The 26,388-nt window shown below is 40.5% G+C and overlaps 1 protein-coding gene and 1 long non-coding RNA gene across 8 annotated transcripts in view; one reads left to right on the top strand and one right to left on the bottom strand.

The window, feature by feature from the left end:
- The window catches only part of LOC109875211 (astrotactin-1), a 261,237-nt gene extending 236,363 nt beyond the window's left edge, over positions 1 to 24,874 (bottom strand). For all 7 annotated transcript variants that reach the window (XM_020467457.2, XM_020467459.2, XM_020467458.2 and 4 more), the window contains exon 1: positions 24,311 to 24,874. In XM_020467457.2, the coding sequence (XP_020323046.1) occupies positions 24,311 to 24,593 (283 nt within the window). In that variant the 5' untranslated portion in view covers positions 24,594 to 24,874. The remainder of the gene's footprint in view (positions 1 to 24,310) is intronic.
- Positions 6,011 to 8,816, top strand: LOC116358629 (uncharacterized). Its single transcript, XR_004206398.1, has 2 exons — positions 6,011 to 7,002; positions 7,184 to 8,816. It is a non-coding gene; the product is annotated as an uncharacterized LOC116358629 (long non-coding RNA).
- Positions 24,875 to 26,388: the final 1,514 nt, after the last annotated feature.

The following is a 26,388-nucleotide window of genomic DNA, read 5'->3' as shown; positions in this document are numbered from 1 at the left end:
AATAAACCGTGTTTGAGCACAGAACATCTCAGAGGTAAAATGATTGCATGCATCTCGTATTGTTGCACAGGGTGAATGCAGGTTGAATTAAGATACACCTGCAATGCTAATAATCGTAGTATGATTAGTGCTATCTTACTACACAAGTCATTATTGTAAACAACATGCTGTTATGACTTTCAGTCAGTCATTCATGTATCAGTTCATCTCAGATCTGAAGTGTGTGACGTGTGGTAAGAATTCAGGATTATTATTCCTTACCAAAGTAAGCACCATCAGATGACTTTACAATGACATATTTCACTTTGACAGCTGTTCTTGGCACAACATTGAGGCAGACAGTAGACCTGCATATACCAAGCAATGGGTTCATGTTTATTTATATGCCACATATAGACACCATCCATTTATACTATGAAGTTATAAATTGTAGGGGCTGAAACATCGCTTTGCACATACTGTATAAATGGACAGTCCCGATCTAACAAAATTCACAAACAAAGGACATCAAGGCCTGTTAATGTGTCCAGTCTACTGCCAAGTAAAGACATTAGCATACCTCCAACAACATGAACCCAGGTCTAACGCCACTCAACAACCAACACAAGGTAGTGTCCTCGCCTCATCAGTTGGCTAATATTAATTGATGCCAATGGTTTCAAATGATAGCAATAAGCTAAATGCTAACCAATGATAAACACCAGTGTTGCTAACATGCATGTGTAATATTTACTGGCTAAACTCTTGATCTCTACCTTGACAAGGAACATTCTTTAGCAAAAGCTGATAAAACAATTTAATTGAACTTAAACTAAATATATATCAAGCAGAGTTACATGCACTTGAAGAGCTACCCACATAGATGGCATAATACGAAACAAAAATGATCAATCATTGTCAAGAACAGCTTCATAAAAACGTGGCTTCCAATCTAATGAATGTGTATGCTACTTATCAGTGGAAAACAAATCAATTACTTAACATTTCTATCAGACAATTCATGGGGATCTATGGTCACACATTGCTACTGACCAAAGGGTGACCAGTGGGAGTTATTTCAGAGGGATAACCCCATGTGGTGCCACAGCATACAAATCCCTCACAATGTGATGTTTGAATTCTAATCTCAGCGGTATTATGCGGCCTTGACCATATTGCTGTTGTGCTTTCTTCTATGTGCTTTTTTGATCAAAATACATTTATTTACATGATTTGAAAGATAAGACACCATTAAATGGAGTATGCTCCTAAAAGAAACAAGGTTCAGTGTGCACAATATAGCCAGCATAGAAGCAGACACTGGAGTTAAGTCATTCAAATCAAATGTCGTTGTTTTTGTTTTTTTGTTGCTAAAATGCATATACCTACATCAAGAAAAACACATTACTGGTACATGACCATTACAGTAAGTCAATTTGTGTAGAAATCCTACACCTCAGGGCAAAAGAATGACTCGTCAAAAATGTGGATTACAATGCCTACAATTACTTTTGCACAGTGACAATGAATGTTTCAATATGACAGGGGAGGCATTGCAACCTTGGAATCTATCATAATTATGTCTCCTATTCCCACATTGTAAAAACAAATTCCATTTGTCTTCAATTCAGCTATCGCTCGATCTTAATTACAATTTCTCAACAACAAAAAAGTAGAAAATGCCAGTTGTCCTTAAACAAATGATAGATATTTGACAAATTACAATTCAAATGATAACTAATTTCAAATAAACTTGGTGGCAAAGCATTCAATACCAGATTGACTCAGCGGCAATTCAAACCACAGTATGACAATGTTCTCTGCTGAGTGAGTCCATTATGGAAGCCTTCATTTTGTCGAGCTTGGCCTCCAGATACGATGAGATTATTAACTAAACCCAAACATAGATAAGATTAGCCACTTGGCCTACTATTGATGGAGCCCTGTGGCATAGGACTGGCTGAGATCCTGGCACTATGCTGAGGAGATTTAATTTAGAGGAGATTTCATGTGTCATTCTCCAAAAATCTACTTCATTGTTATCTTTTCAAAGTCTGCCTAGGCCTACAGTGCCTTTAGAAAGTATTCAAACCCCTTGACTTATTCCACATTTTGTTGTGTTACAGCCTGAAATGTATTAAATATTGTTTTCTCACAATAACCCATAATGACTTAGTGATATTTTTGCAAATTTATTGAAAATGAAATACAGAAATATCAAATGTACATAACTATTCACACCCCTGAGTCAATTAATGTTAGAATTGCCTTTGGCAGCTATTACAGCTCTGAGTCTTTCTGGTTATGTCTCTAAGAGCTTTGTACACCGACATAGTACAATATGTGCACACTCTATTTAAAATTCTTCAAGCTCTGTGAAGTTGGTTGTTGATCATTGCTAGACAGCCATTTTCAAATCTTGCCATAGATTTTCATGTCGATTTTTGTCAACATTGTAACTAGGCCACTCAAGAACATTCAATGTCATCTTGGTAAGCAACTCCAGTGTATATTTGTCCTTGTGTTTTAGGTTATTGTCCTGTCTTCCAATGTCTGTTGGAAAGCAGACAACCAGGTTTGACTCTAGGATTTTGCCTGTGCTTAGCTCTACTCCATTTATTTTTATCATAAAAAAAACTCTCTAGTCCTTGCCGATTACAAGCATACCCAAAACAGGAAGCAGCCACCACCATGCTTGAAAATATGAAGATTGGTACCCAGTTTTGTGTTGTGTTGAATTTGCCCCAAACATAATGCTTTGTATTCAGGACATAAAGTGAATTCATTTGCCACATTTTTTGCAGTTGTACTTTAGTGCCTTATTGCAATAATTATGAATGTTTTGTAATATTTGTATTCTGTACAGGCTTCCTTCTTCTCACTCTGTCATTTAGGTTAGTATTGTGGAGTAACTACAATGTTTTTTTTAAATATTCTATTTTTGCATTTTCCAATTAGGAACATTTAAAACAAAAGTGAAATGATTAATAGACAACAATATGACAAAGTGACAGTAACAAATGAGCATAACAAAAAATATATATAATAATTATACATACAAACATAAAATAAGTCATAATAAAGAGTCAAATAAAAAATAATAATAATGACACATTGGATCATATGGTCACCTGCCGTAGGCTACATATTATACATTACGTGTGAAACATTATATAAGGATTATATAGAGATTCAATCAATGTGATGTGAGGGGAGATTCTCCATATAGTTAATAAAAGGTTGCCAAATTCTGTAAAATGTCTCTAACTTATTCCTCAAGCAATAAGTGATTTTCTCCAGTGGGATACAACTATTAACTTCCGTTAGCCACATCAGTCTTCTCCTATCACAGCCATTAAACTCTGTAACTGTTTTAAAGTCACCATTGGCCTCACGGTGAAGTCTCTGAGTGGTTTCCTTCCTCTCTGGCACCTGAGTTAGGAAGGACGCCTGTATCTTTGTAGTGACTGGTTTTTAAAGCGACTTTGAGATTCTACTTCTACTAATGAAAACAGCTATTTAAAATAAATATTATTATTATTATTATTATTATTATTAGGCTAAGCTTGCTCTTATCATACTGATTTTCAACTTTTATTGCAGTCTTGATGCATTACATTCATCTACTTAATGGCTTCCTGATTGCGTGTATGTTATTCTGTTAGCATTATAAAAATGTCATTTCCGAAGTAATTAAGTAAAGCACTTATTTTCTTGTGTTTACTTCAGCACTTAGTTTGTTCTTCATTAATGATATGTAATGGTCTTGTAAATAAAAGAATCATTGTTTCACAGCAGTGGTGCAGTGTCCTGGAATAATGGTAAAGTTAGTTTCAAACTGTGTAATCTGATAAAGTAAAATAGAATGATGGGGACAGCGTATGGAGGACAAACTTTTTGAATGAAATCCACTAAAGCAAACGCTGTAATATTGATGTCTATATAATAGCATGTGGTGAGCATTTAGATGTCTCTTTGTTATTTCTTATTGTAAACTATCAATGCAGTTTCCAACAATGGGGGAAAAACACTCTTCTTACTGCTCTCAAGTGCTAGAAACTTTTAGATTAATTTAAACATAAAAGTATGACTGCCATTTCAAAAAATGTACGTGCATCAGTGAATCTGCAGCATTGTAATAGAGGATGGATCTGGAATGGAAGCATGAGAGGAATGCAAATACTCTGAACATTCCCCAAAATACAATTTCTCAGCTTCAGCTATGGAGACAGGTCATCTGTCTTCCTCCTCAGGGGCTTGATGATAACATCTGTCAACACATATGGCAGTCAGAAAAGTGTTTCTTTGTAAAAATCTAACAAAATAATGACAGCCAGATTCTGTAAGAGGAAAAATCATATGCTGATTAGAATGAAACTATACATCTTCCACTGCTGTGTGTGTGCATGGAAAATATTATTGTGACGGTTGCAAAGTATGAAGACTGCATTTTAGAATTGTAGTGATGTGTGTATAAATTAGGGATGGGGTTCCCTGCATCTGATGATGTGGTATCGACTGAGAATCAATACGCAAATCGATGAATTTCGGCAAAAAAACTGAGCAGAGGGGATTTCAAACACACTACACAAACATGGTTCTGAAAGACTAAGAGACACACCATGATTGTGATCGCTTCAACCTCACAAACTGTAATGGGATTGTGGGGGCATAATGACCGTATGTTCAGAGATCTATGGACACCTATTTAACCTTCTGGCAATGTTGCTGCAGGGCCTCTGCCCGTTAAACCCATTTCCATGATATTAAGGGAGCTCTTATCGAACACTAGAGGACATCTAAGCAAACTGTATACCACTTAAAATCTTTGTCCATTTGTCAATAATGTCTTCATCTGTTAGAAATAATTTAATTTATCTTGTTTTCAGTCCCTAGAATGCCCATTAAAACACTTTTCCTTATCAAGATCATTTTTCAAAAACATTTTTCTGTCAGGGGAAGAAACACAAGCAAATTAATTCAAAACAGATAATAAATGCAAAATAGTCTGTCATATCAATGTTTGGTAAATCCTGCACAAAACCTCAAGGTTATCCTAATCCTCAAGCAAAGCCAAGGCACATTAGAAAGTCAGAGCCAGTAACAATATGATATATGGGTTTTACTTGATTTATTCTATGGGAACAGCACAGCCCACGCATGTATACAGAACTGACCTGCTGGGCAGCCTATCATCTAGGTCTCAAGCAAGTTCTCTGGAGAGTCCAGCCATAACAACGGAGAAAGTTATTGTTTCTTATTGAACAAAACAATATAGGTCTAGAGTTGTTACATCACATACAGTAATGCTGCAGATCCATGGAACAGTGATCCCAACTTCTGTCATCAAAGCTTAAAGTAGGTGGTGCACAGCCATGTTCAAGATTTGAAATATGCTTTCGCAAATAACTTGTAACATTACACCTCATAGTCAAGTGTCAATTGTAATGAGAGCGAGTGAAGATGACACATACTCCATGCTGCATTTAGACACTCCTCTGTAAAGTTCAGGATGTCTTCATCATTCCAGCAGAATAGCAAGCAATGTAGTTCATGAAAGGTTACAGAGCTGGTCAAATCAGGGCATAAATTCCGAGCCAGAGCCACTATAGAGAAACAAACCATGAAGCTATGAGTTAAATATGGATGTGCCAGGTATGCTGCAGAACACTTAGGCCTAAAGTCAAGCCAAGTAAAGAAACCATACATCATGACTCATACTGTTTTATGTTTTAATACTTGGCAACTCATAAGTAAGCAAAGTGAACCAACCGTATGTCCTTCATTTCTCCAGACTACCAATCAGTAATAACAAGACTCTCAACAGGACAGTTTCTGTCACGTCTGCTCCTGCTCCTCCCCTCCGGCATACGACGTCGCCAGAGTACTAACCACCGGTCCTGGGATTCATCATTCCGCACACCTGGCACTCATCATTAAGCGCACCTGCGTTCATTATGATTCACACCTGGACTCAATTACCTTCATCATTTCCTCCCCTTTATATGTCACTCTCCCAGGTTCACTCACCAGTTGGTATTGTTCTTGTGTATCAGTGTTCTGCCTCATGTTCGTGGCGTGTTCTTGGTTTTGTTAAAATGGTTCACCCGTACTTGCTTCTGACTCACCGCCCCGTCAATACAGAATACCAAACTCAAGCAGCAGGACAAATGGACATCTCCCAGACAATCAATGAACAAGGTGCTCTTCTTCATCAACACCATAATCAGTTGGCTCAACTGGGGACGGCAATGGAAGAGGTTCTCTGCAGTCTACAACATCTCGACAGCGGAGCATATTCTAGAGCCAGTCTAACCAACGAGTCAGCACACCAGCCCATTCAGCAACCCGCTCAGGTCAGCGATGCCCGTCTATCCCTCCAGGAGAAATATGAATGGGCACTATCTAAATGCTGTGGCTTCCTCCTTCAGTGCTCCCTCTATTTCGCACATCTAATGGGAGCTCCCACCACAGAGGTCTAAGGTTGCCACAGATATTTCTCTGCTGACTGGGCAGGCATTGGAATAGGCTACGGCCGTTTTGGGAGAGAGGAGCTTGAGTCTTGTGAGGGGTTCATTTAAATGTATTTTTTATCCTTCTGCGGAGGGCTGCTTCAGCTCCAGCAGGGGGACCAGACGGCTGCTGAGTATGTGCTTACCTTCCGGACAATAGCAGCTTCCAGGGGATGGAATGAGCCGGTCCAGATGGAACTGGCCTGCCGAGATGACAACCTCACCCTGGACACACACATTGCGATGGCCATTTGTCTGGATAACCTTAGGGACCGTCGGCATCTACATCCCTTCTCTCCCACCTTTGGCGAGTGTTCGCGATCAAAGCCTGAACCCATGGAGGTAGGGGTCACGTCTTCCCGCGGCGGAATGACACAGACGGATGCAGCTGGGACTCTGTCTATACTGTGGCCAGGGAGGGCACAAGCGCCAGTGTTGTCCGTTACCTCAGAATCCAGGATCCACTGGAGCAGCGGGACGGTCATGTGATGTTACATCCCCTGGACCAGGAGTGAGTATTCCCTCTACTGCTCTTCCTGTCAGACTCTTTTTAGTACCCATCACTCTGGCTGACTGTCCCTCATGCCCTGTCTACAGCTTCAGTGGATTACAGCGCCACAGGTAACTTTAAGGATCAGACCTTTGCCTCCTCTCTCAATATTACAACCTACCAGCTCTCCTCTCCTTTTCAGGTTCAAGGTCTTGACTGTTGGCCTCTAGGATCTGGAACCATCACACACATCACCCAACTACTCACCCTCACCATGGAGCCCAATCACCAGGAAAACATCCCCTTCATCACCAGTTCACAAGATCATCATCGGCCTACCTTGGCTTCAGCGCCATAACTCTACCATCTCATGGTCGAGGATGAGAATCACAGACTGGTCACCTGAATGCCTGAGAACCTGCTTTCCTGTCCCCTGTGGTTCCACGTCGGTTGAGAGTCCGGTGGTTTCACTCCAGCCCAACATCCCAGAGGAATATCAGGATCTAAGGGAGGTGTTCTCCAAGACCCGCGCTACCTGTCTCCCTCCTCATCGGCCCTGGGACTGTGGCATTGACCTGTTTTCCAGTGCTACACCTCCGTGCAGCCTCATCTACCCTCTGTAAGTGGCTGAGACCCAGGCCATGGAGGACTACATACAAGAGGCGCTCCAAAAGGGTTTTATCCGCAGGTCCACGTCGGCTGGTTTCTTCTTCGTGGCCAAGGAGGGATGATTACGTCCTTGTCATTGAGTCCACGGTAATCGATACATCACCACAAAGTATCAGTACCCTCTCCCGGTGGTGCCGTCAGCCATCGAGCAGCTCCGCAAGGCCTGGTTCTTCACCAAACTGTACCTGCAGAGTGCCTACAATCCCATTCGCATCCGGGAGGGGGATGAGTGGAAGACAGCATTCAGCACGATGTCTGGTCATTACGAGTACTTAGTTATGCCCTTTGGCTTAGCCAATTCTCTGTCAGTGTCCCAGGCAGCCATCAACAAGGTCTTCAGGGACATGCTCGGACATCATGTGATTGTGTACATCTGACATCCTGATATTCTCGACCACCCTGGAGGATCACATCACTCAATGTTTGAGCAGTCCTGGAATGCCTCTTGGCTAACCATCTGTTCATCAAGGTGGAGAAGTGCCAATTCCACCAGAGGGAACCAGAGTCTCCTTCTTGGGCTACCAAATCAGCCTCCAGGGAGTGAAGTTGGACAAGGAAGTAGATGCAGTAAGGTCATGGCCAGTCCCAACCACCATCAAGGGGTTACAACGGTTTTTGGGGTTTGCCAACTTTTAACGACGCTTCATCAGGAACTTCAGTGTCGTCGCCGCCACTATCACCTCCCTCCAAGGGTGGGCCTCGTAGGTTGGTTTGGTCTCCAGCAGCCGACAAGGCCTTTCGTCTCAAGGTGCGTTTCACCTCCACCCTATTGCTAAAACACCCAGACCATACTTTACCTTTTGTGGTTGAGGTAGATGCATTGGCGGTGGGTGTTGGGGCAGTATTGTCACAAAGACAGGGGGACCCACTAAAATTGTATCCTTGTGGTTTCCTCTCCAAGAAACTGTCCCCCGCAGAGGAATTATGACGTCGGTAATGATTGTCACGTCTGCTCCTGCTCCTCCCCTCCGGCATACGTCGTCGCCAGAGTACTAACCACCGGTCCTGGGATTCATCATTATGGGCACCTGGCACTCATCATTAACCAGGACTCCATTACATTCATAATTTCCTCCCATATGTCAGTCTCCCCTTTTCACTCACCAGTGTATCGGCGTTCTGTCTATTGTTGGTTTTGTTTTATTAAAACGTTTCACCTGCACTTGTTTCTGACTCACCGCACCGTCATTAGTTTCATTATGGTGCTTTACCTTTGAATTTAAGTGTGGACATATGAACTACTTGCATAAAAGCCCATTGTTCTTTTCTCATTGTTTAAAAACAACTTGGTTGTGTCTCGCTTTAGAAGAGAAGTCCAATGCAACAGACCATAGTCAGTATCAACCACAGCCAAGACTTACTGACAATTAGTTACCACTTATTTGTCAGTAGTTCCTGCTATCACTCCCTCAGTTCTCCCCGTGGTGCTTAATTGTCAGTCTTGCACCAACACCCTAATGTCCAAGTGACTCACTTCACCTCCAGCTGGAGGAGGTAAACATTGTGAAACCTGTTGTCTCTGCTTTACTTTCTGGAAAGAGGTCTAATTACGAACTATTTATGGTTAACATAACAGTTTCAATTTGGAATCCAAGTAGAATAAATCACAAATGGCAGTGTGGAAACATTGTTTACTAACAAAGACTCTGGGAAAGAAAAAGTCCAACTCTGACATCACCCCGTTGATGTTGACATTTAAAACGGTTAGGTTAGATTTAAGAGTAGGGACGTCCCAACCCACTGGGCACAGACATCAAATCAACATCTAGTCCACGTTGGTTTCACAACATTTGATTAAAATGACGTGGAAACAATGACTCAACCAGTGTGCCCAGTGGGAAGGATGCTGGATAGCACTAAACATGACGAGGCAGAGGTAAACAACTGTTTTCAACATAATTGTGTTGTCACCGCATTGCCATTCATTACTATTCAAATCAAGAACAAATTTCTCACCAACCATCCAATCAATTATTATTTTGTATGGAAGATAACTGGCAGTAATTGGCACTGCATCCAGGATGCCTAAGAAGTATAGTTCATACTGTATTATTTCACTGTGTGTGAACACTGTGTACATTAGGTGGAGTACTTGGCCATAAGGATTGGCTGTTAGCCTTCCTAAATCTAATTTCACAGAGGCTCTCCATTAACTCATAAAGAGGGTATCATTGTCAAACAACATATCCTAACTGCAAGCCATTAAAGAGTAAACATTAAGGTAGATCAAAGGGAATTTGACTGACTTTTCATTGGGTTTGCAGAATTATCCTTTCATGTAATCTCTTTTGAGAGAATTCAAGCACATTCAAACTTTGTATGTGGTTTCAAGCAAACTTGGAATATGTCTGCATTTGGAATGATCAATGTTTACTCCTTATCCTACAGATATTATTAATGCTAAAACGTATATAGCTGTACGGTTTACAAGATACTCCTGAGAGCAATTACTGGCCAAAAAGATAGCGTATTGTATAATTGAAAAACTACCACCATGTAAATATTGAACTAACATGCCATGGCTGGCATACATTTACCATTCTATTGCAAAGATAACCCTGTGCTATGGTGGAAAGGTCTACTAATCCTCACCTTAAACTTCCTCCATTCTATCTTTACGACTGTGACATGGTCAGACAAGTGCCCCAGCAGTGTCATCTCATTAGAAAATTGCTTTCCTTGAGTAGCACTGCTGTGCAAAATGTCAATTCCATATAGAACATTTCTTTTGTCAGCCCTCGTAGTAGCTTAAGTGGATGGAAATGGAAAAAGTCTCCAGCTGAAGAAGATAGACCTGTATCCTTTAGAGAGACTGCAGGATCAGCTTCCAGGCAGTGAACAGCTCAGAAAGCCCTGAAATGAGTGCTGGTTTGGAGAGTGATGGAAATGACAGTGTGTTCCCCACTACCAGTATTACAAGGGTCACTTCCATTGTGCCAAACTCAGGTGTCACTCAAAAGTTTTTTTCTCCAAGTCACCAACTGGTGCCTGCTACTTTCAAAAGTACAAAATTCAATATTGGCAAAAAAGCTTAAATTACGAATACATTACTCTTTAAACGGCCCAATGGAAAACCTAAAGGTGCAATATTCAGAAATCGCTCCGCCATTTCCCGGGTTACTAAAATTCTAATAGTTTGCAGTTTGCTAATTTCAGTTATGTGAAAAAACAAGCACTCAGAGTGCTTGTACCATCTAAACCGCTATGAAATATCTTTTCAATAACCAAAAATATTATATTTTCAGCTGTTTGAAGCTGGTGTACAAAACCGAAAGTACAAGAAGCAAAAACAAAACATAAGAACGCAAAGCATAGAAATAGCGCACATTATGTAGAACAGATCTAAAGCTTCTTAAACTTTCTTTCAATGAGAATTACATATCTATAACTTTGATGTGAATGTGGCCGGGTCGCCCCAAAAAGTTACAGTGCCTTGCGAAAGTATTCGGCCCCCTTGAACTTTGCGACCTTTTGCCACATTTCAGGCTTCAAACATAAAGATATAAAACTGTATTTTTTTGTGAAGAATCAACAACAAGTGGGACACAATCATGAAGTGGAACAACATTTATTGGATATTTCAAACTTTTTTAACAAATCAAAAACTGAAAAATTGGGCGTGCAAAATTATTATTGATATTATTAAGGCACTGTACATATTGCAGTTTTGAATAAAACGAATTGAGTAACTTCACTGAATGTAACTTAAATTGCTCAGTGTCATGTCAAAATAAATATCAAAACCTCTCTGATCACTAATAATCTGGGGAGTATTACCCCTCCCTTTGCATTCATTTTTTATTTGATTTATTTAACCTTTATTTAACCAGGTAGGCAAGTTGAGAACAAGTTCTCATTTACAATTGCGACCTGGCCAAGATAAAGCAAAGCAGTTCGACACATACAACGACACAGAGTTACACATGGAGTAAAACAAACATACAGTCAATAATACAGTATAAACAAGTCTATATACGATGTGAGCAAATGAGGTGAGATAAGGGAGGTAAAGGCAAAAAAAAGGCCATGGTGGCAAAGTAAATACAATATAGAAAGTAAAACACTGGAATGGTAGATTTGCAGTGGAAGAATGTGCAAAGTAGAAATAAAAATAATGGGGTGCAAAGGAGCAAAATAAATAAATAAATAAAATAAATACAGTAGGGAAAGAGGTAGTTGTTTGGGCTAAATTATAGGTGGGCTATGTACAGGTGCAGTAATCTGTGAGCTGCTCTGACAGTTGGTGCTTAAAGCTAGTGAGGGAGATAAGTGTTTCCAGTTTCAGAGATTTTTGTAGTTCGTTCCAGTCATTGGCAGCAGAGAACTGGAAGGAGAGGCGGCCAAAGAAAGAATTGGTTTTGGGGGTGACCAGAGAGATTTTACCTGCTGGAGGGCGTGCTACAGGTGAGTGATGCTATGGTGACCAGCGAGCTGAGATAAGGGGGGACTTTACCTAGCAGGGTCTTGTAGATGACCTGGAGCCAGTGGGTTTGGCGACGATACAATCAGGTCCATAATCTCATTATAAAGTACCCTGCATGTGGAAGAGACTCCCACAGTTTATGAGAATGGTGTTTCTTTGGACCCCTTTTATGCCTAGACTGGCCTTTTGGTACTTCAAGAAAGATCACAAGTCAGTGCTTCATTCCTTTTGATGACTTGGAATGACTAATGCCTTCTTCAAGGGTTGAGAGATCACTGGGAATGTCCAGGTCAGCATCTGAAGATTGACTGATTCTGTATGAAATGTAATAAGGATTCTGGATGAGGAAATAGGGAAAAAGCTGTATCTTACCCTTAATACCCTGGAAACGTCTGGACACTGGTTTTAATTGAAGAGATGAGCCCAAGATCTCTCTGTACATTTTATCTGGTAACATCTTTCAATCTTTTTTTATTTGCCTCTGAAGGCTGCTGTTCGTGAAGTGCCATAAATTACAAGACTGTCTCCCTCTTTCCAAAGGACAAAAATATTCCTAACCACTGTTGCTCTGTTAGGGTGTCCAGAATGTGCTCTCTGCAGTACAGTATATGTGAGACTGCATGTACATTTCACATTCTTTCACTGCACCCAGTTGAGCCTTCCTAACCCAATTGTCAAATTAAAGCATGTGGCCTGTAATACGGTTTGACAACTATATCGACAAACCATTGAGACACTGCAGTCTGCAGACACAAAACTCCTTTGCTAATGACAGCACAAGATTATTTCACATGCTTTGCTTGACTGTGATTATTTCCAAAATATGAATGCAACACGGCCAATGTATTTGAGAATAGGCCTAGATATACAATTGAATATTGATTTAGACTAGACCTAATATTAAATTAGATTTTAAAAAGTAGACTTGATTTTGATTGTTTTCAAGTAGTCAAAAAGACACCAGAAACCACGTGTATTGGCAAGATCCACACGCAGGCATTTTCATTTGATTTTCAACAAAGGTGCTCACATAGCTACAACCTCTCTTCAAGGGAAGTGCCAGCTCAGACGTTGTCATGGAAACCATTCACTGGCACATAATCTCTCTGTGCTCTATCTCTGTAGAAATGCCTGACAAACAAACCAAGCAATCCTGTGCTTGATGTCCAGGATAGATTTCACAGGAGAAAACTGGTGGAGAATTGTGAACTTAAGATTGATCATCAAGTTATCTACCTACTTAACTATTATCCTGGAGTTCAACTCAGCCTTGCAGTTTCTTTGTAGCAGAAATAAGCATTTTGGTACTATAATATAATTGGTACTGTGTTGGTGGGTGAATGAGTGGGTGTATATGCTGTATTTGCATGCATGCCTGTACTTGTCAGTGTGTGAGTGTGTGGTGGTTTTTGAGAGCACAGGGCATTACTAAAAGGGAACCCATTATATCCAATTAAAAATGGCTTCAACTCTTGCATGTGTTCTGTTAACACTGCATTAGTAATAAGGACACGTGAAGTATTTATAGACTGTGGAGATGGAGGTGTAAACACCTGAAGCAGCATTTATCATGAAGTTGACTAATTACCTTAAATCTGGGTAAAACCCTGTCATGGGAAGACTGATATCCCATTGCTATTTCTACTCCAAATCTGAATGCCAACTAATAAGGAAAATGGAGCAGCATTTGGAATTAAAACAATACATTGGCTAGCCTGGGAAGGGCTGGAATTTCTGCTAACTGTACAGAGCTGCAAACACACACATAGTTGGTTCCTATTAATTTACGGAGCAGGAAGGTAAGAACGACAAAGAATTTCAATAATCCTCAAATGCCAACTGGCTTATAACAACAACTTTGGGATGGTGATTTAAATATAGAATCCTTAACCTTATTTGAAGCAATAGCAAACCACGCACCTCGGCTCTGTTTTGGTTAAAAGCTGAGGGATGGGCCTGGAGAAATGCAACCACTAAAATTCATAGACAGAGCTATTGACGCAAGGACTGACCATCGTCTTCGAGAATAAATGGGTACACATAATATATAATATATTTTCAAATCCGAAAATGTACGTATCAATTAAGGATTCTAGCTTTAACTCTGGACTAAGCATTCATTATTCTCGCCACAATATCAGCATCTACATATATGGCATAACTATGGCGCCGGGCGATGCAAAACGAACTCATCCATTTTCAGACTCTTTTCACCAGTCTGGATAGACACTCGGCTTCCTAGAACGTTTGGCTGCCCAGAGGTAGAACAAAGCAAGACACAGCTACAGTCTAATTAGCGATTGCAGTGACGGATTTAGGTATAGGCGACATGGGCAGGCATCCTGGGCGGCATCTTGCCGGGGGTGGCATGGGGCACCTGCACAAAACTTTAAAAAAGATTTATATATATATATCGTTTTTTTATCGCTCATTTGCGCATCACGTCAGTGATATCATGGCACAGTGTGGGACTGTGGGTCAATTAACCTTGTCGGAGTGGGTGCCCTGATTCTAGTTTGTGAGCTAGGCAGGCTACTGCCTGGGAAGGTCTCCCACTCAGAACTACGAGATACAATTAGTTGTGCAATTTAGTTTGAAGGAGAGGTTCGCTCAGGGAGCCATAACCACCACTGAGAACCGCCACTGAGCAATTGAATGTATATTTCCATCATCATCATCATCGCAAACATTGGCTAAGCTGCCCAGGAGGCATCATCACACAAAAAGCTGTTTTTTCTCCAAAGTGTAGGGACTGCATCCTGCTTGTGCAACTGCAATACCCGTTACAACAGACAGACAGAGGTTGTAACCTTCATACTGTATGAATGTTTGTTAAATCGCCTTAAGGTTTTATTTCAGCTGTTCAGAGGTATGAGGCAGAGACATAGGCTACATCATCATGGTTCAGAAGAGGGTGAGTAGAGAGAGAAATGTGAATGTGAGCAGCAGCCACATTAGAACACCGAATGTGTATGTAAAATAACACATGCGCAGAACGTGATCAGGATACTTAGCTTTAAGAATGAGGGACGAGCAGGGGCATGGGCGAAACCTCCGTATCAACAGCTACGGTCTTTATTATTGATATCAGGGTGCGCACACAACTTTGCAAATGTTCTCAGTTACGTTGTCACGTATGTATTAATAAAAAATACCCATGCATGTTCATAATGATGGGATCGTGTGAACCACTGTTTATTCCCCAGAGGTAGGCTATACCACATGATTCCATTATTTCATATTAACAATGACTTGTAATTCATCAGCATCTGCATGTGATGCCATCCAGCATATGGGGATGATCAGCGGCTGCCAGAGTAAATACAGAGAAATCTCCCTCCCAAAGGTTGATTTATTAGCTTATCGGAGGACAAAGGTACATTACAGCTCTATACTATTGAGTAAAGTTGATATAAGACTAAGGGTCAATCTACACACAATACTCAATATTGACAAAGCGAAAACAGGTTTTCAGACATTTTTGCAAATGTATTCAAAATAAAAAACAGAACTACCTTATTTACATAAGTATTTGGACCCTTGCTATGAGACTCGAAATTGAGCTCAGGTGCATCCTGTTTCCATTGATCATCTACAGTGGGGAGAACAAGTATTTGATACACTGCCGATTTTGCAGGTTTTCCTATTTACAAAGCATGTAGAGGTCGGTAATTTTTTATCATAGGTACACTTCAACTGTGAGAGACGGAAACTAAAACAAAAATCCAGAAAATCACATTGTATGATTTTTAAGTAATTAATTTGCATTTTATTGCATAACATAAGTATAAGTAGGGAAACCTGCAAAATCGGCAGTGTATCAAATACTTGTTCTCCCCAGTGTATGAGATGGTTCTACAACTTTCATTGGAGTCCACCTGTGGTAAATTCAATTGATTGGACACGATTTGGAAAGGCACACACCTGTTTTATATAAGGTCCCACAGTTGGCAGCGAATGTCAGAGACAGGATTGTGTTGAGGCACAGATCTGGGGAAGGGTACCAAAACATTTCTGCAGCATTGAAGGTCCCCAAGAACACAGTGGCCTCCAAAATACTTAAATGGAAGAAGTTTGGAACCACCCAGACTCTTCCTAGAGCTGGCCGCCTGGCTAAACTGAGCAATCGGGGGAGAAGAGCATTGGTCAGGGAGGTGAACAAGAACCCGATGGTCACTCTGAAAGCACTCCAGAGTTCCTCTGTGGAGATTTTTTATTTTTTATTTTTTTTTATTTCACCTTTATTTAACCAGGTAGGCTAGTTGAGAACAAGTTCTCATTTGCAACTGCGACCTGGCCAAGATAAAGCATAGCAGTGTGAGCATACAACAAAGAGTTACACATGGAGTAAACAATTAACAAGTCAATAACACAGTAGAAAACAAAGGGGGGGTCTATATACAATGTGTGCAAAAGGCATGAGGTAGGCAAATAATTACAATTTTGCAGATTAACACTGGAGTGATAAAAGATCAGATGGTCATGTACAGGTAGAGATATTGGTGTGCAGAAGAGCAGAAAAGTAAATAAATAAAAACAGTATGGGGATGAGGTAGGTGAAAAGGGTGGGCTATTTACCAATAGACTATGTACAGCTGCAGCGATCGGTTAGCTGCTCAGATAGCTGATGTTTGAAGTTGGTGAGGGAGATAAAAGTCTCCAACTTCAGCGATTTTTGCAATTCGTTCCAGTCACAGGCAGCAGAGTACTGGAACGAAAGGCGGCCAAATGAGGTGTTGGCTTTAGGGATGATCAGTGAGATACACCTGCTGGAGCGCGTGCTACGGATGGGTGTTGCCATCGTGACCAGTGAGCTGAGATAAGGCGGAGCTTTACCTAGCATAGACTTGTAGATGACCTGGAGCCAGTGGGTCTGGCGACGAATATGTAGCGAGGGCCAGCCGACTAGAGCATACAAGTCGCAGTGGTGGGTGGTATAAGGTGCTTTAGTGACAAAACGGATGGCACTGTGATAGACTGCATCCAGTTTGCTGAGTAGAGTGTTGGAAGCCATTTTGTAGATGACATCGCCGAAGTCGAGGATCGGTAGGATAGTCAGTTTTACTAAGGTAAGCTTGGCGGCTTGAGTGAAGGAGGCTTTGTTGCGGAATAGAAAGCCGACTCTTGATTTGATTTTCGATTGGAGATGTTTGATATGAGTCTGGAAGGAGAGTTTGCAGTCTAGCCAGACACCTAGGTACTTATAGACGTCCACATATTCTAGGTCGGAACCATCCAGGGTGGTGATGCTAGTCGGGAGAACCTTCCAGAAGGATAACCATCTCAGGCAGCTTGGACAGAGGGAAAGATGAATAGAGCAAAGCAAAGAGAGATATTTGATTAAAACCTGCTCCAGAGCACTCAGGACATAAGACTGGGGCGAATGTTCACCTTCCAACAGGACAACGACCCTAAGCACACAGCCAAGACAACGCAGGAGTGGATTCTGGACAAGTCTCTGAATCTCCTTAAGTGGCCCAGCCAGAGCCCGGACTTAAACCTTATCGAACATCTCTGAAAATAGCTGTGCAGCGACGCTCCCCATCCAACCTGACAGAGCTTGTGAAGATCTGCAGACAAGAATGGGAGAAACTCCCCAAATATAGGTGTGCCAAGCTTGTAGCGTCATATCCAAGACAGCGCAAGGCTGTAATTGCTTCTAAAGGTGCTTCAAAAAAATAAATGCTTTTGTAAATGTGATATTTCCATTTTGATTTTTGATAAATGTGCAAAAAGGTAAAAAAAAAACTGCTTTTCTGGGGTATTGTGTGTCGATTGATGAGGAAAAATATATATTTATTCCCAATTTTAGAATAAGGCTCTAACGTAACAAATGTGGAAAAAGTCAAGGGGTCTGAATGTTTTCCGAACGCACTGTACCTCTATTGAAACATAGGCTGTGACTCCAATTCAATTGGCAGAGCAGACTCTTTGGTGTTTGTCCCAACGTTTTACCCTAGCAATGTATTATGAGTAATGAAACATGGAAATATATCCACAGAGTAAAGCACACACAGGATATCAAAGTAATATGCTTAGTATTTTCATTTAGAGCCATCACATAAACACCATGTTCATGTGATGGCTCTAACTACATTTAAATACTCTGCATATAACTTTGATATCCTGCGTGTGTTTTTCCCTGTAGATATATTTTTGACTCTTTTTGGAATTAGCACAGCAAACATCTACTTGGAACAATTTATTATAATCCTGGCTGCAAGGACTTGTGTTTGAAGTTATGAAATGCAGAAAAAATATCCTGGATAGTGTAATGGTGTCATACCTCATTTTTCAGCAAATATTGTCTTTAGCAAACTAAGTGAGCATACTACTGTCATTGCTAGGCATGTGCAGCTTCCCCTTTTCAAGAGGATTCTATACGTATCTAGACACATGGCCTCCTTACGATACAGGAATGATATGTTTAGATGCACTTACACTGCACTAACATTTTCCATTCTAAATGAAAATCCGCTGCTGATGGAGTGGGCCTCTTTGAGCTGGATCTGTATGAGCTGACTTTTCTGTGTGTGTGTGTGTGTGTGTGTGTGTGTGTGTGTGTGTGTGTGTGTGTGTGTGTGTGTGTGTGTGTGTGTGTGTGTGTGTGTGTGTGTGTGTGTGTGTGTGTGTGTACATTATGTATGTCTATGGTGTATGTAGGCATCTGAGCTGAGCCATAAGGGTGACTGGGCATCTACTATCTCACTATCAGATTAGGGGGGGTGTATATGTATTTGTGATTTTTGCAGATTAGTAATAGTAACTAGTAATGTATTAATATTTACCTTAAGAAATGAACTACAGTATGACATAGCAGATGACTATATAGTGTAGCCGGTGTGAAATGGCTAGCTAGTTAGTGATGTGCGCTAGTAGCGTTTCAATCGGTGACATTTCCTGTTTCCTTTGCTCTGCAAGGGCTGCAGCTTTTGTGGAGCGATAGGTAACGATGCTTCGTGTGAGACAGTTCATGTCGATGTGTTCAGAGTCCTTGGTTCAAGCCCAGAAACAATGTTACAATAGCACAACTTTGGAATTCACCCCCATCAACCAAAATCAAATGGTTTTCACCGCTTGGAAGTTTTTACATAATGAGCTTCTTAGCTCTTGGTGCTTCGGCCATGCAGTGCGGCTCGCAAAAGTGATTGCTATCCTCTTTATGTAATTATAAACTTTACCCTGTATATCTAAAAATGACCATATACACTGATTGTTTAAAGCAAAAATACCAAAACTATTGCTGATGTTGAACCTGAACAATTGAAATCAAATCAAATGTAAGCCCCGATCAGCAGGTATAGCCAGATGAGTTTTGTCTCCAGTGGCTTAGCCTACTTTTATTCCAGTAAAATACCATTTTCAACAGCACATTTGATAACAACAACCTAGCAAATTACAATGTTTATCACTCAACTAATAACACCTAATTTTGCATAAGCCATTTTACAAGCATTTGAAGGCCGAAGGTGCTGCGTATATGTGCAAGATCAGGAATAGGCCTACCTCTCTTAGGTCAGCGTGTGAAGCTGGGCACAGTGCACAGTCTGACTAGGCTACTGTTATCGCCTGGGGTTGTTAGGCATGCAAAATGACTGTCAACGCAGTAACATGTTTAGTATGACACTGAAGGACAGGATGCATCAGTTGTCACAAAAGTGCTCCCGAGTGGCGCAGCGATCTAAGGCACTGCATCTTCAGTGCCAGAGGTGTCACTACAGACACCCTGGTTTGAATCCAGGCTGTATCACAACTGGACGTGATTGGGAGTCTCATAGGGCAGCGCAAAATTGGCCCAGCATTGTCCGGGTTTGGCCAGTGTAGGCTGTCATTGTAAATAAGAATTTGTTCTTAACTGACTTGCCTAGTTAAATAAAAAAAGATGAGAGGCATTTTTGGAAGGTAGAAAGAAAGTAATATGAGCAACAACAAAAAAAGTGAATTCATAATGTTTGAATACATTTTCTGACCGGTGTATGCTGCATTTGTCACGTCCTGACCTTAGTTCCTTTTTATGTCTCTATTTTAGTTTGGTCAGGGCGTGAGTTGGGGTGGGCATTCTGTTTTGGTTCTGTGTGTTATATTTCTAGGTGTTTGGCCTGGTATGGTTCCCAATGAGAGACAGCTGTCAATCGTTGTCTCTGATTGAGAACCATACTTAGGCAGCCTGTTTTCCCACTATGGGTTGTGGGTAGTTGTTTTCCGTTTCAGTGTTTGTACCATACGGGACTGTTTTGGTTTTCATTTATTCTCTTGTTCTTTTGTATTTAGTGTTCAGTTAATTAAAGGAAATATGAACACGTACCACGCTGCGCTTTGGTCTACTCCTTCTTCCTCAGACGAACATCGTTACAGCATTTGGATCGATTTGAGGACCCATTAACCGATGCACTCATATCCAATGTGTATTGGTGAATCGTTACATCCCTAGTCATTACTACATGATACTAGGCAAATCACAAATACTTGCTACTCCAGTATGGCGGTATGTGATTGAAATCAGAGCAATGATCTAGCAGACATGCCTCCTTTTGAGTGGGATATGTTAGCGGTAACATTGTTGATACATGGTCCCTCCCACAAATTTGCTGCAATGTGACTTGCAGAGCAGACTCCATTAGTGATGTGAATTGGGTGTCGCACTCTTTTGGCCATGCATTCTGAACAGCCAATTTTTGTAATGTACATACTTTTTGTAATGTGTTTTGTCATGTATTTTGTACCCCAATGGCTTCACTTTACACTTAAAAGTATACACTATAAAGAGTAAAACAAAGTCTAGGGCGATTCCACAATATTTTGGGTATCTCATTTTGTTCTGGCAATTCTCACATAGAAACTTCATTGGGAGGAAGTGTGTTTGAAATGCTTTATACATTTGTAACACAAATGTATCTTGATAAAAGTGTCCATTCTAGGCCCTTTCTACACTTATACATACCTCTTGTAAGACCCTATGATCTGTAAACCATACATGATACAGACAATATCTCACTGTCATTATGCTCCTAGTGTGTGCTCTAAAATATGGAATAGGTCTTGATTCTGAAATAAAAACATTCACATTTGTGTATTCAACATTCAAAAATAATTAAAAAAAAAATACATTTGGGGATTTTGTTCATTTTAAGACATATTGTTTGGAACAATATACTCGACAAGTACATAACATTTCCAGAGTGGGCTAATTCTGATGGTGTGATACATTTTATGAGCACCACCGTCTGCAAGAGTGTGCAAAGCTGTCATCAAGGCAAAAAGGGTGGCTAATTTGAAGAATGTCAAATATAAAATATATTTTGATTGGTTTAACACTTTTTGGGTTACTACATGATTCATGTGTGTTATTTCATAGTCTTGACATCTTCACTATTATTCTACAATTTAGAAAATAGTAAAAATAAAGAAAAACCCTTGAATGAGTAGGTGTTCTAAAACTTTTGACCGGTAGTGTACATACGGTATGCTACAGAAGAAACTGTAACGTTCGTCGCTGGGAGAAAGAGAGGACCAAGGTGCAGAGTGGTAAGTATTCATATTCTCTTTTAATGAACACGAATACTCGAACAAAACAACAAAACACGAGAACGAAACGAAAACAGTCCTGAACGGTGAAATACAAACACAGAACAGAAAATAAACACCCACGAAACACAAGTGGGAAAAGGCTACTTAAGTATGATTCTCAATCAGAGACAAATAACGACACCTGCCTCTGATTGAGAACCATACGAGGCCAAACGCAAAGATACAACATAGAAAACGGAACATAGACAACCCACCCAACTCACGCCCTGACCATACTAAAACAAAGACATAACAAAGGAACTAAGGTCAAAACGTGACAGAAACGACAACAGGATATACAGAAAATAAGGCACTTACTTTGACTGTAACGCACATGTTCAAAGTTATTATTTGTAAGGAAAACAACAATGAAGGCAATGCGAGCACCAGCCAGAAAATGTGCCAGGGGGAAAAAGTTTGTGCTAGACTGCGCAAACGTCTGCATACTTGATCTGGGGAAACACTGAGGAGGTGCTTGGGCTCTCATCGAAGAGAGAAGTTTGTCCGGTTCAGCTAAGCCTCAAACATAAGTCGTCCGTAACAGTGAAAGGGCTACTTCCATGTGAACACACCTTAATTCAAAATGATTTAAAATGGACAAGTTGAAATATAGCCTATAGATAAATAGCAGGCAGCGTGTGTCTTCGTTGAGGACAGCGTGGGCTATCTGTTGTGTAACAATCCCATTTTGGAACAGTGAGTGCATTCTGACATCATGTACATAATGATGGGGCAACCGTTAGAGATATTTATACAACGGGTGGGTCTAATCCTGAATGTTGATTGGTTGAAACTGCATTCCAGACGCTGTCTCGTCCACAAGTTACCACCAGCTAAATCTATGATGTTGAAATGCCTATTTACTCTGTTCCATTAGACAGCGCAATCCATGGTCTCATCAGCCCAGCCAGGCACTTCATAAACTTGATCTAACCCTAACCCTACAAAAAGCATCTTGACATTATCTCACATTTCTTTTAGACTAACAATTCGTTTTAAACAGCGGAGATATGTATAAACGTAACTTTTTTCTAAGTGCTATGTTTGTTGCATTATTCTAACCACTGGTTGATGTGTGTTGCTAAAATACAATAACATTTGTATGTGTGTTGCTGGAGACAAATCCAATTTCCCCTTGTTGGATTAATAAAGTTTATTAAATTCAAATCCACATGGGCTTGAAAGGTCTTATGTTATAGAAAAGTAATAGAAAAGCAATTGAATACAAGTGAGCAGCTACTGCAATCCCAGAAGAAGCACTAATACAGTAGTATGACAAATCATGCTACTCCTGCTAGCTGTAAGCATACAGTATACCAAAACAATGGCTGAATATAACTATTAGAATGATATCATATCTGCCTGTAACAATACAAGTCCTACATTGGTCTATGAAACGAGAATAGGACCAATGCAGAGCTAATTTTGGAATGCTATGCATTCTAGCGGTAAACATAGACACTAAATCAATCCCTGGATATCACTATTAGAATGATATCAGACTGGCCTGTGACAACACTATACGGCTGAACTCCAAATGTTTGCCAAGACAACTCAAGTAAGGGCAGGCTGTGTGAAGTCATGACACCTCTGTCACCAGGATGATACTGCAATGGGAACCTTATAGGCCAAAAATACCTGTCACAACTTTACTACAGCTAGGTTACATCCCAAATGACACCGTATTCCCTATTTAGTGTACTATTTTTGACCAGGGCCCATAAAAGTAATACACTATACAGGGAATAGGGTGCCATTTGGGATGCATACATAGACCCACATCACACTTCCTAGCTGCACAGATTGTTCTGCGATGTGAATAGACAATCCCATTCAAAGAGTCCTTTCTGTCAAATCAGCACCATGGACAGCGGCCAGAGTTATAAACAGAACACCACTCTCCCTGTTATTTCCCCTTCCCCATGAGAATGAAAGAACCTTTTATAATAGTGGATTTAGGTACATTTCAAAACCATTGACTTACTTTGTGAACATGTGAATATGAACATTACTTAAATGTATTGTTGTTTATATTATTGTTGGAGTGGGTATCAATATCAAGGCTATTCTAAAGAGTTGAGTCTACAATCTAGGCTAATCTATGAATTGTAAACATCACAGGTTATAGTGATATAGCTCTACACCTATTAACACTCCCAGCAAGTAAACACATATATCTATTAATCTCAGTGAGGTCATAGGATCTGCAAATAGCTTGAATATTTTGTACATACATTCCTTTACTTGAGTGAGTGGCTATTCCATCATCAATAGGTTCGCGGCCTGCACTTTCAGCTATCAATGCTAGTAATTGATAGCACATAACAAACCTGAAACTAGCAAAGTTGTTGTAAAATGTCAATTTAATTTTTGAATTACTAGTTATTATGCTCGTTTATGTTTGCTATGCATAGGTCTACAGTGCTGATTCGCATTTGAAATAGGCTTATTGTCGTCATGTTTACCTCGACATGTAGCTTACTAACTGTACACTGTGAAATGATGAGGAATTTTAGTTAGGCCTAGAGTGTATTGTATTGCATGAACTAATCTCACGTGTAATAATGGACATGGCGGAAGCAGTCTCCTAATAACAATAATAAACAGTTATGAAGCATGGGCATTGCAAGTGAGGATTCTGAACGTTGAGAATGTATCATCCGAACTCACCTAGGACGAAAAAGGGTAGCTCGGTGTTTTCTAGATCGTCCACGACGACTATTTCCCCCGGAAAATCATTTCTGACGGAGAACAGAAGCTTGGGCTCGGAGGCCGACGGACTATGCATGATGCTCAGGTCGTTTTCTCTCAGAAACGGCAGCGCAGACACCGTGACGCTTTTCATTTTGCATTCCAAATCTTGGGAATGGTCCTCGTCGGTATTCAAACCTTGAATATTAGCAGCTTTGAAGGCAAGAATCCATGCGAGCGAGAAAAGCAATCTCAGACCCATCCTAATGCTTGAAATCACCGCTGCTTTCGTATCTCCCACTCGTCTCTGTTCAAACCAGCTTCACTTCAATACGGCTGCATGCAGGAGGAAGAAGAGCAAGGGGGATGCGCTTGCAAAGCCTACATTTCCGGATTGTTGCCTGCAGAAAATAAACGCCTCTTATTTCGCATAAATCCCCATATGCTCTGTCACATGGTTAAAGATTATTTGTGATCATTTCAATGCAGTTTAGGAGTGTGATTGCGGGGAAGGATAATAAGCGCAGCACTACTGATCCCAATATTGGAATTGTCCACATCAAGCCATTGGTAATTCTGCTTAACTGTCAGTGAGCCCACTAGACTAGTGCAATATGGGATCATGTTAATTGCGCGCCAAAACGTTCATAGGGGTTTATTATAGGCTTCAGTTACAGCATGTATTTATTTAGTCGTCTTTTGTATTTGTTGACTACAGTGTAAATATATTTATTCATGAAAAAATATTACACTTTGAATAAGTAGGCATACACGTGTATGCTTAGGCTACAGCAGTATTTGTCTAAAAACATACGAGAGACAAATCTGCATATCCTAAAAGTTAAATGCATCATATGAAAATCCCCAAACGAGATCAGACAGTCACCATCTGCCTCCACATATTGTGAGGATTTGCAATGGTCCAAACAAACTGTTAGTATTAATCTGAAAACATCAGCCCTATGTTTTATTACAGCACCTGCCTTGTCAATAAACCCAGAGGTAACTCCAATATGCGAGGTCACCTAAATTGAAAATAGTAAATTATGGATTATCCTACCTTGCTATCATTGAAACATGAAAAGTAAACAATCAATGAATATCAGGAGGACTGGATGGAATAAACACTGCATAACTAAAACTATCACAGACCCCATGCATATATTAATGCGGTGGTTGCAAGAAACTTGCAAGAGAGTGGAGTCATCAATATTCATAAAGAATCAAGTTTGCATGGGGTTTTGCACAGCCTCTAGTCTGATAACCATGGGAGCAGAAAGAAAGAGAACATCTGAGTGGCAAGTGGCAGGTGCAGAGAGGGAGGGAGGGCACAAAGTCTGGTTCTAAGAATGATCTCCCTGTGTAATCTTGAGCTCCTTCCAGCATTCGAGCAAGGCTTTAGCAAACTGTATAGCGGTTCTGTGATTACATTTTATTTCCAACTGTGACCTGCACCATAATTGAGCTCTCAGGGTGGGACAGAGCAAGGCAGCACCATCACCATTACAATCGCAATCTCTGGTTCTATGATATCCCTTATTTTTGGGTGATCTTTCAGCAGCACATGTCTCATTGGCATGTTATTGCGGTCTACAGTGTCTACTATACTTCCCAAATGGCACCCTATTTCCTATATAGTTCACCACTTTTGACTAGAGCCCTATGGGCCCTTGTCAAACGTAGTGTACTATAAAGGGGAAAAGGGTGCCATTTGGGACACAGACAGTTTGTGGATTATTGTTGTCCTCATATTGAAACACCCCTGAGATGAGCAACACCAGCTTCAGGTTCTATTTTCTTCAATAACACTCTGGCGTGTCATGTAGCCGGTAATTATGAGAGATTTAGTTATTGAAATGGTTCATCAGTAAAAGTACATCTGGGAGACAAAAATACTTTTTTTTTCCAATCTAGGAATGACTCATTTGTGTGCTTGCTATAATGAGCAAATTTGATTTTATGCTCAAACCCCCACCTATACAGTAGACTACTCTGTTTATATAGAAAGCAAACGTTTGTTTACATGGTTAATTTTGAATGCCAAAAACATTGGGTGT

This window comes from Oncorhynchus kisutch, linkage group LG30 (genome assembly GCF_002021735.2).
Source record: "Oncorhynchus kisutch isolate 150728-3 linkage group LG30, Okis_V2, whole genome shotgun sequence".
NCBI lineage: Eukaryota > Metazoa > Chordata > Actinopteri > Salmoniformes > Salmonidae > Oncorhynchus > Oncorhynchus kisutch.
The sequence above is the reverse complement of the archived record's forward strand: the minus strand, read 5'-3'. Positions and strand labels throughout refer to the sequence as shown.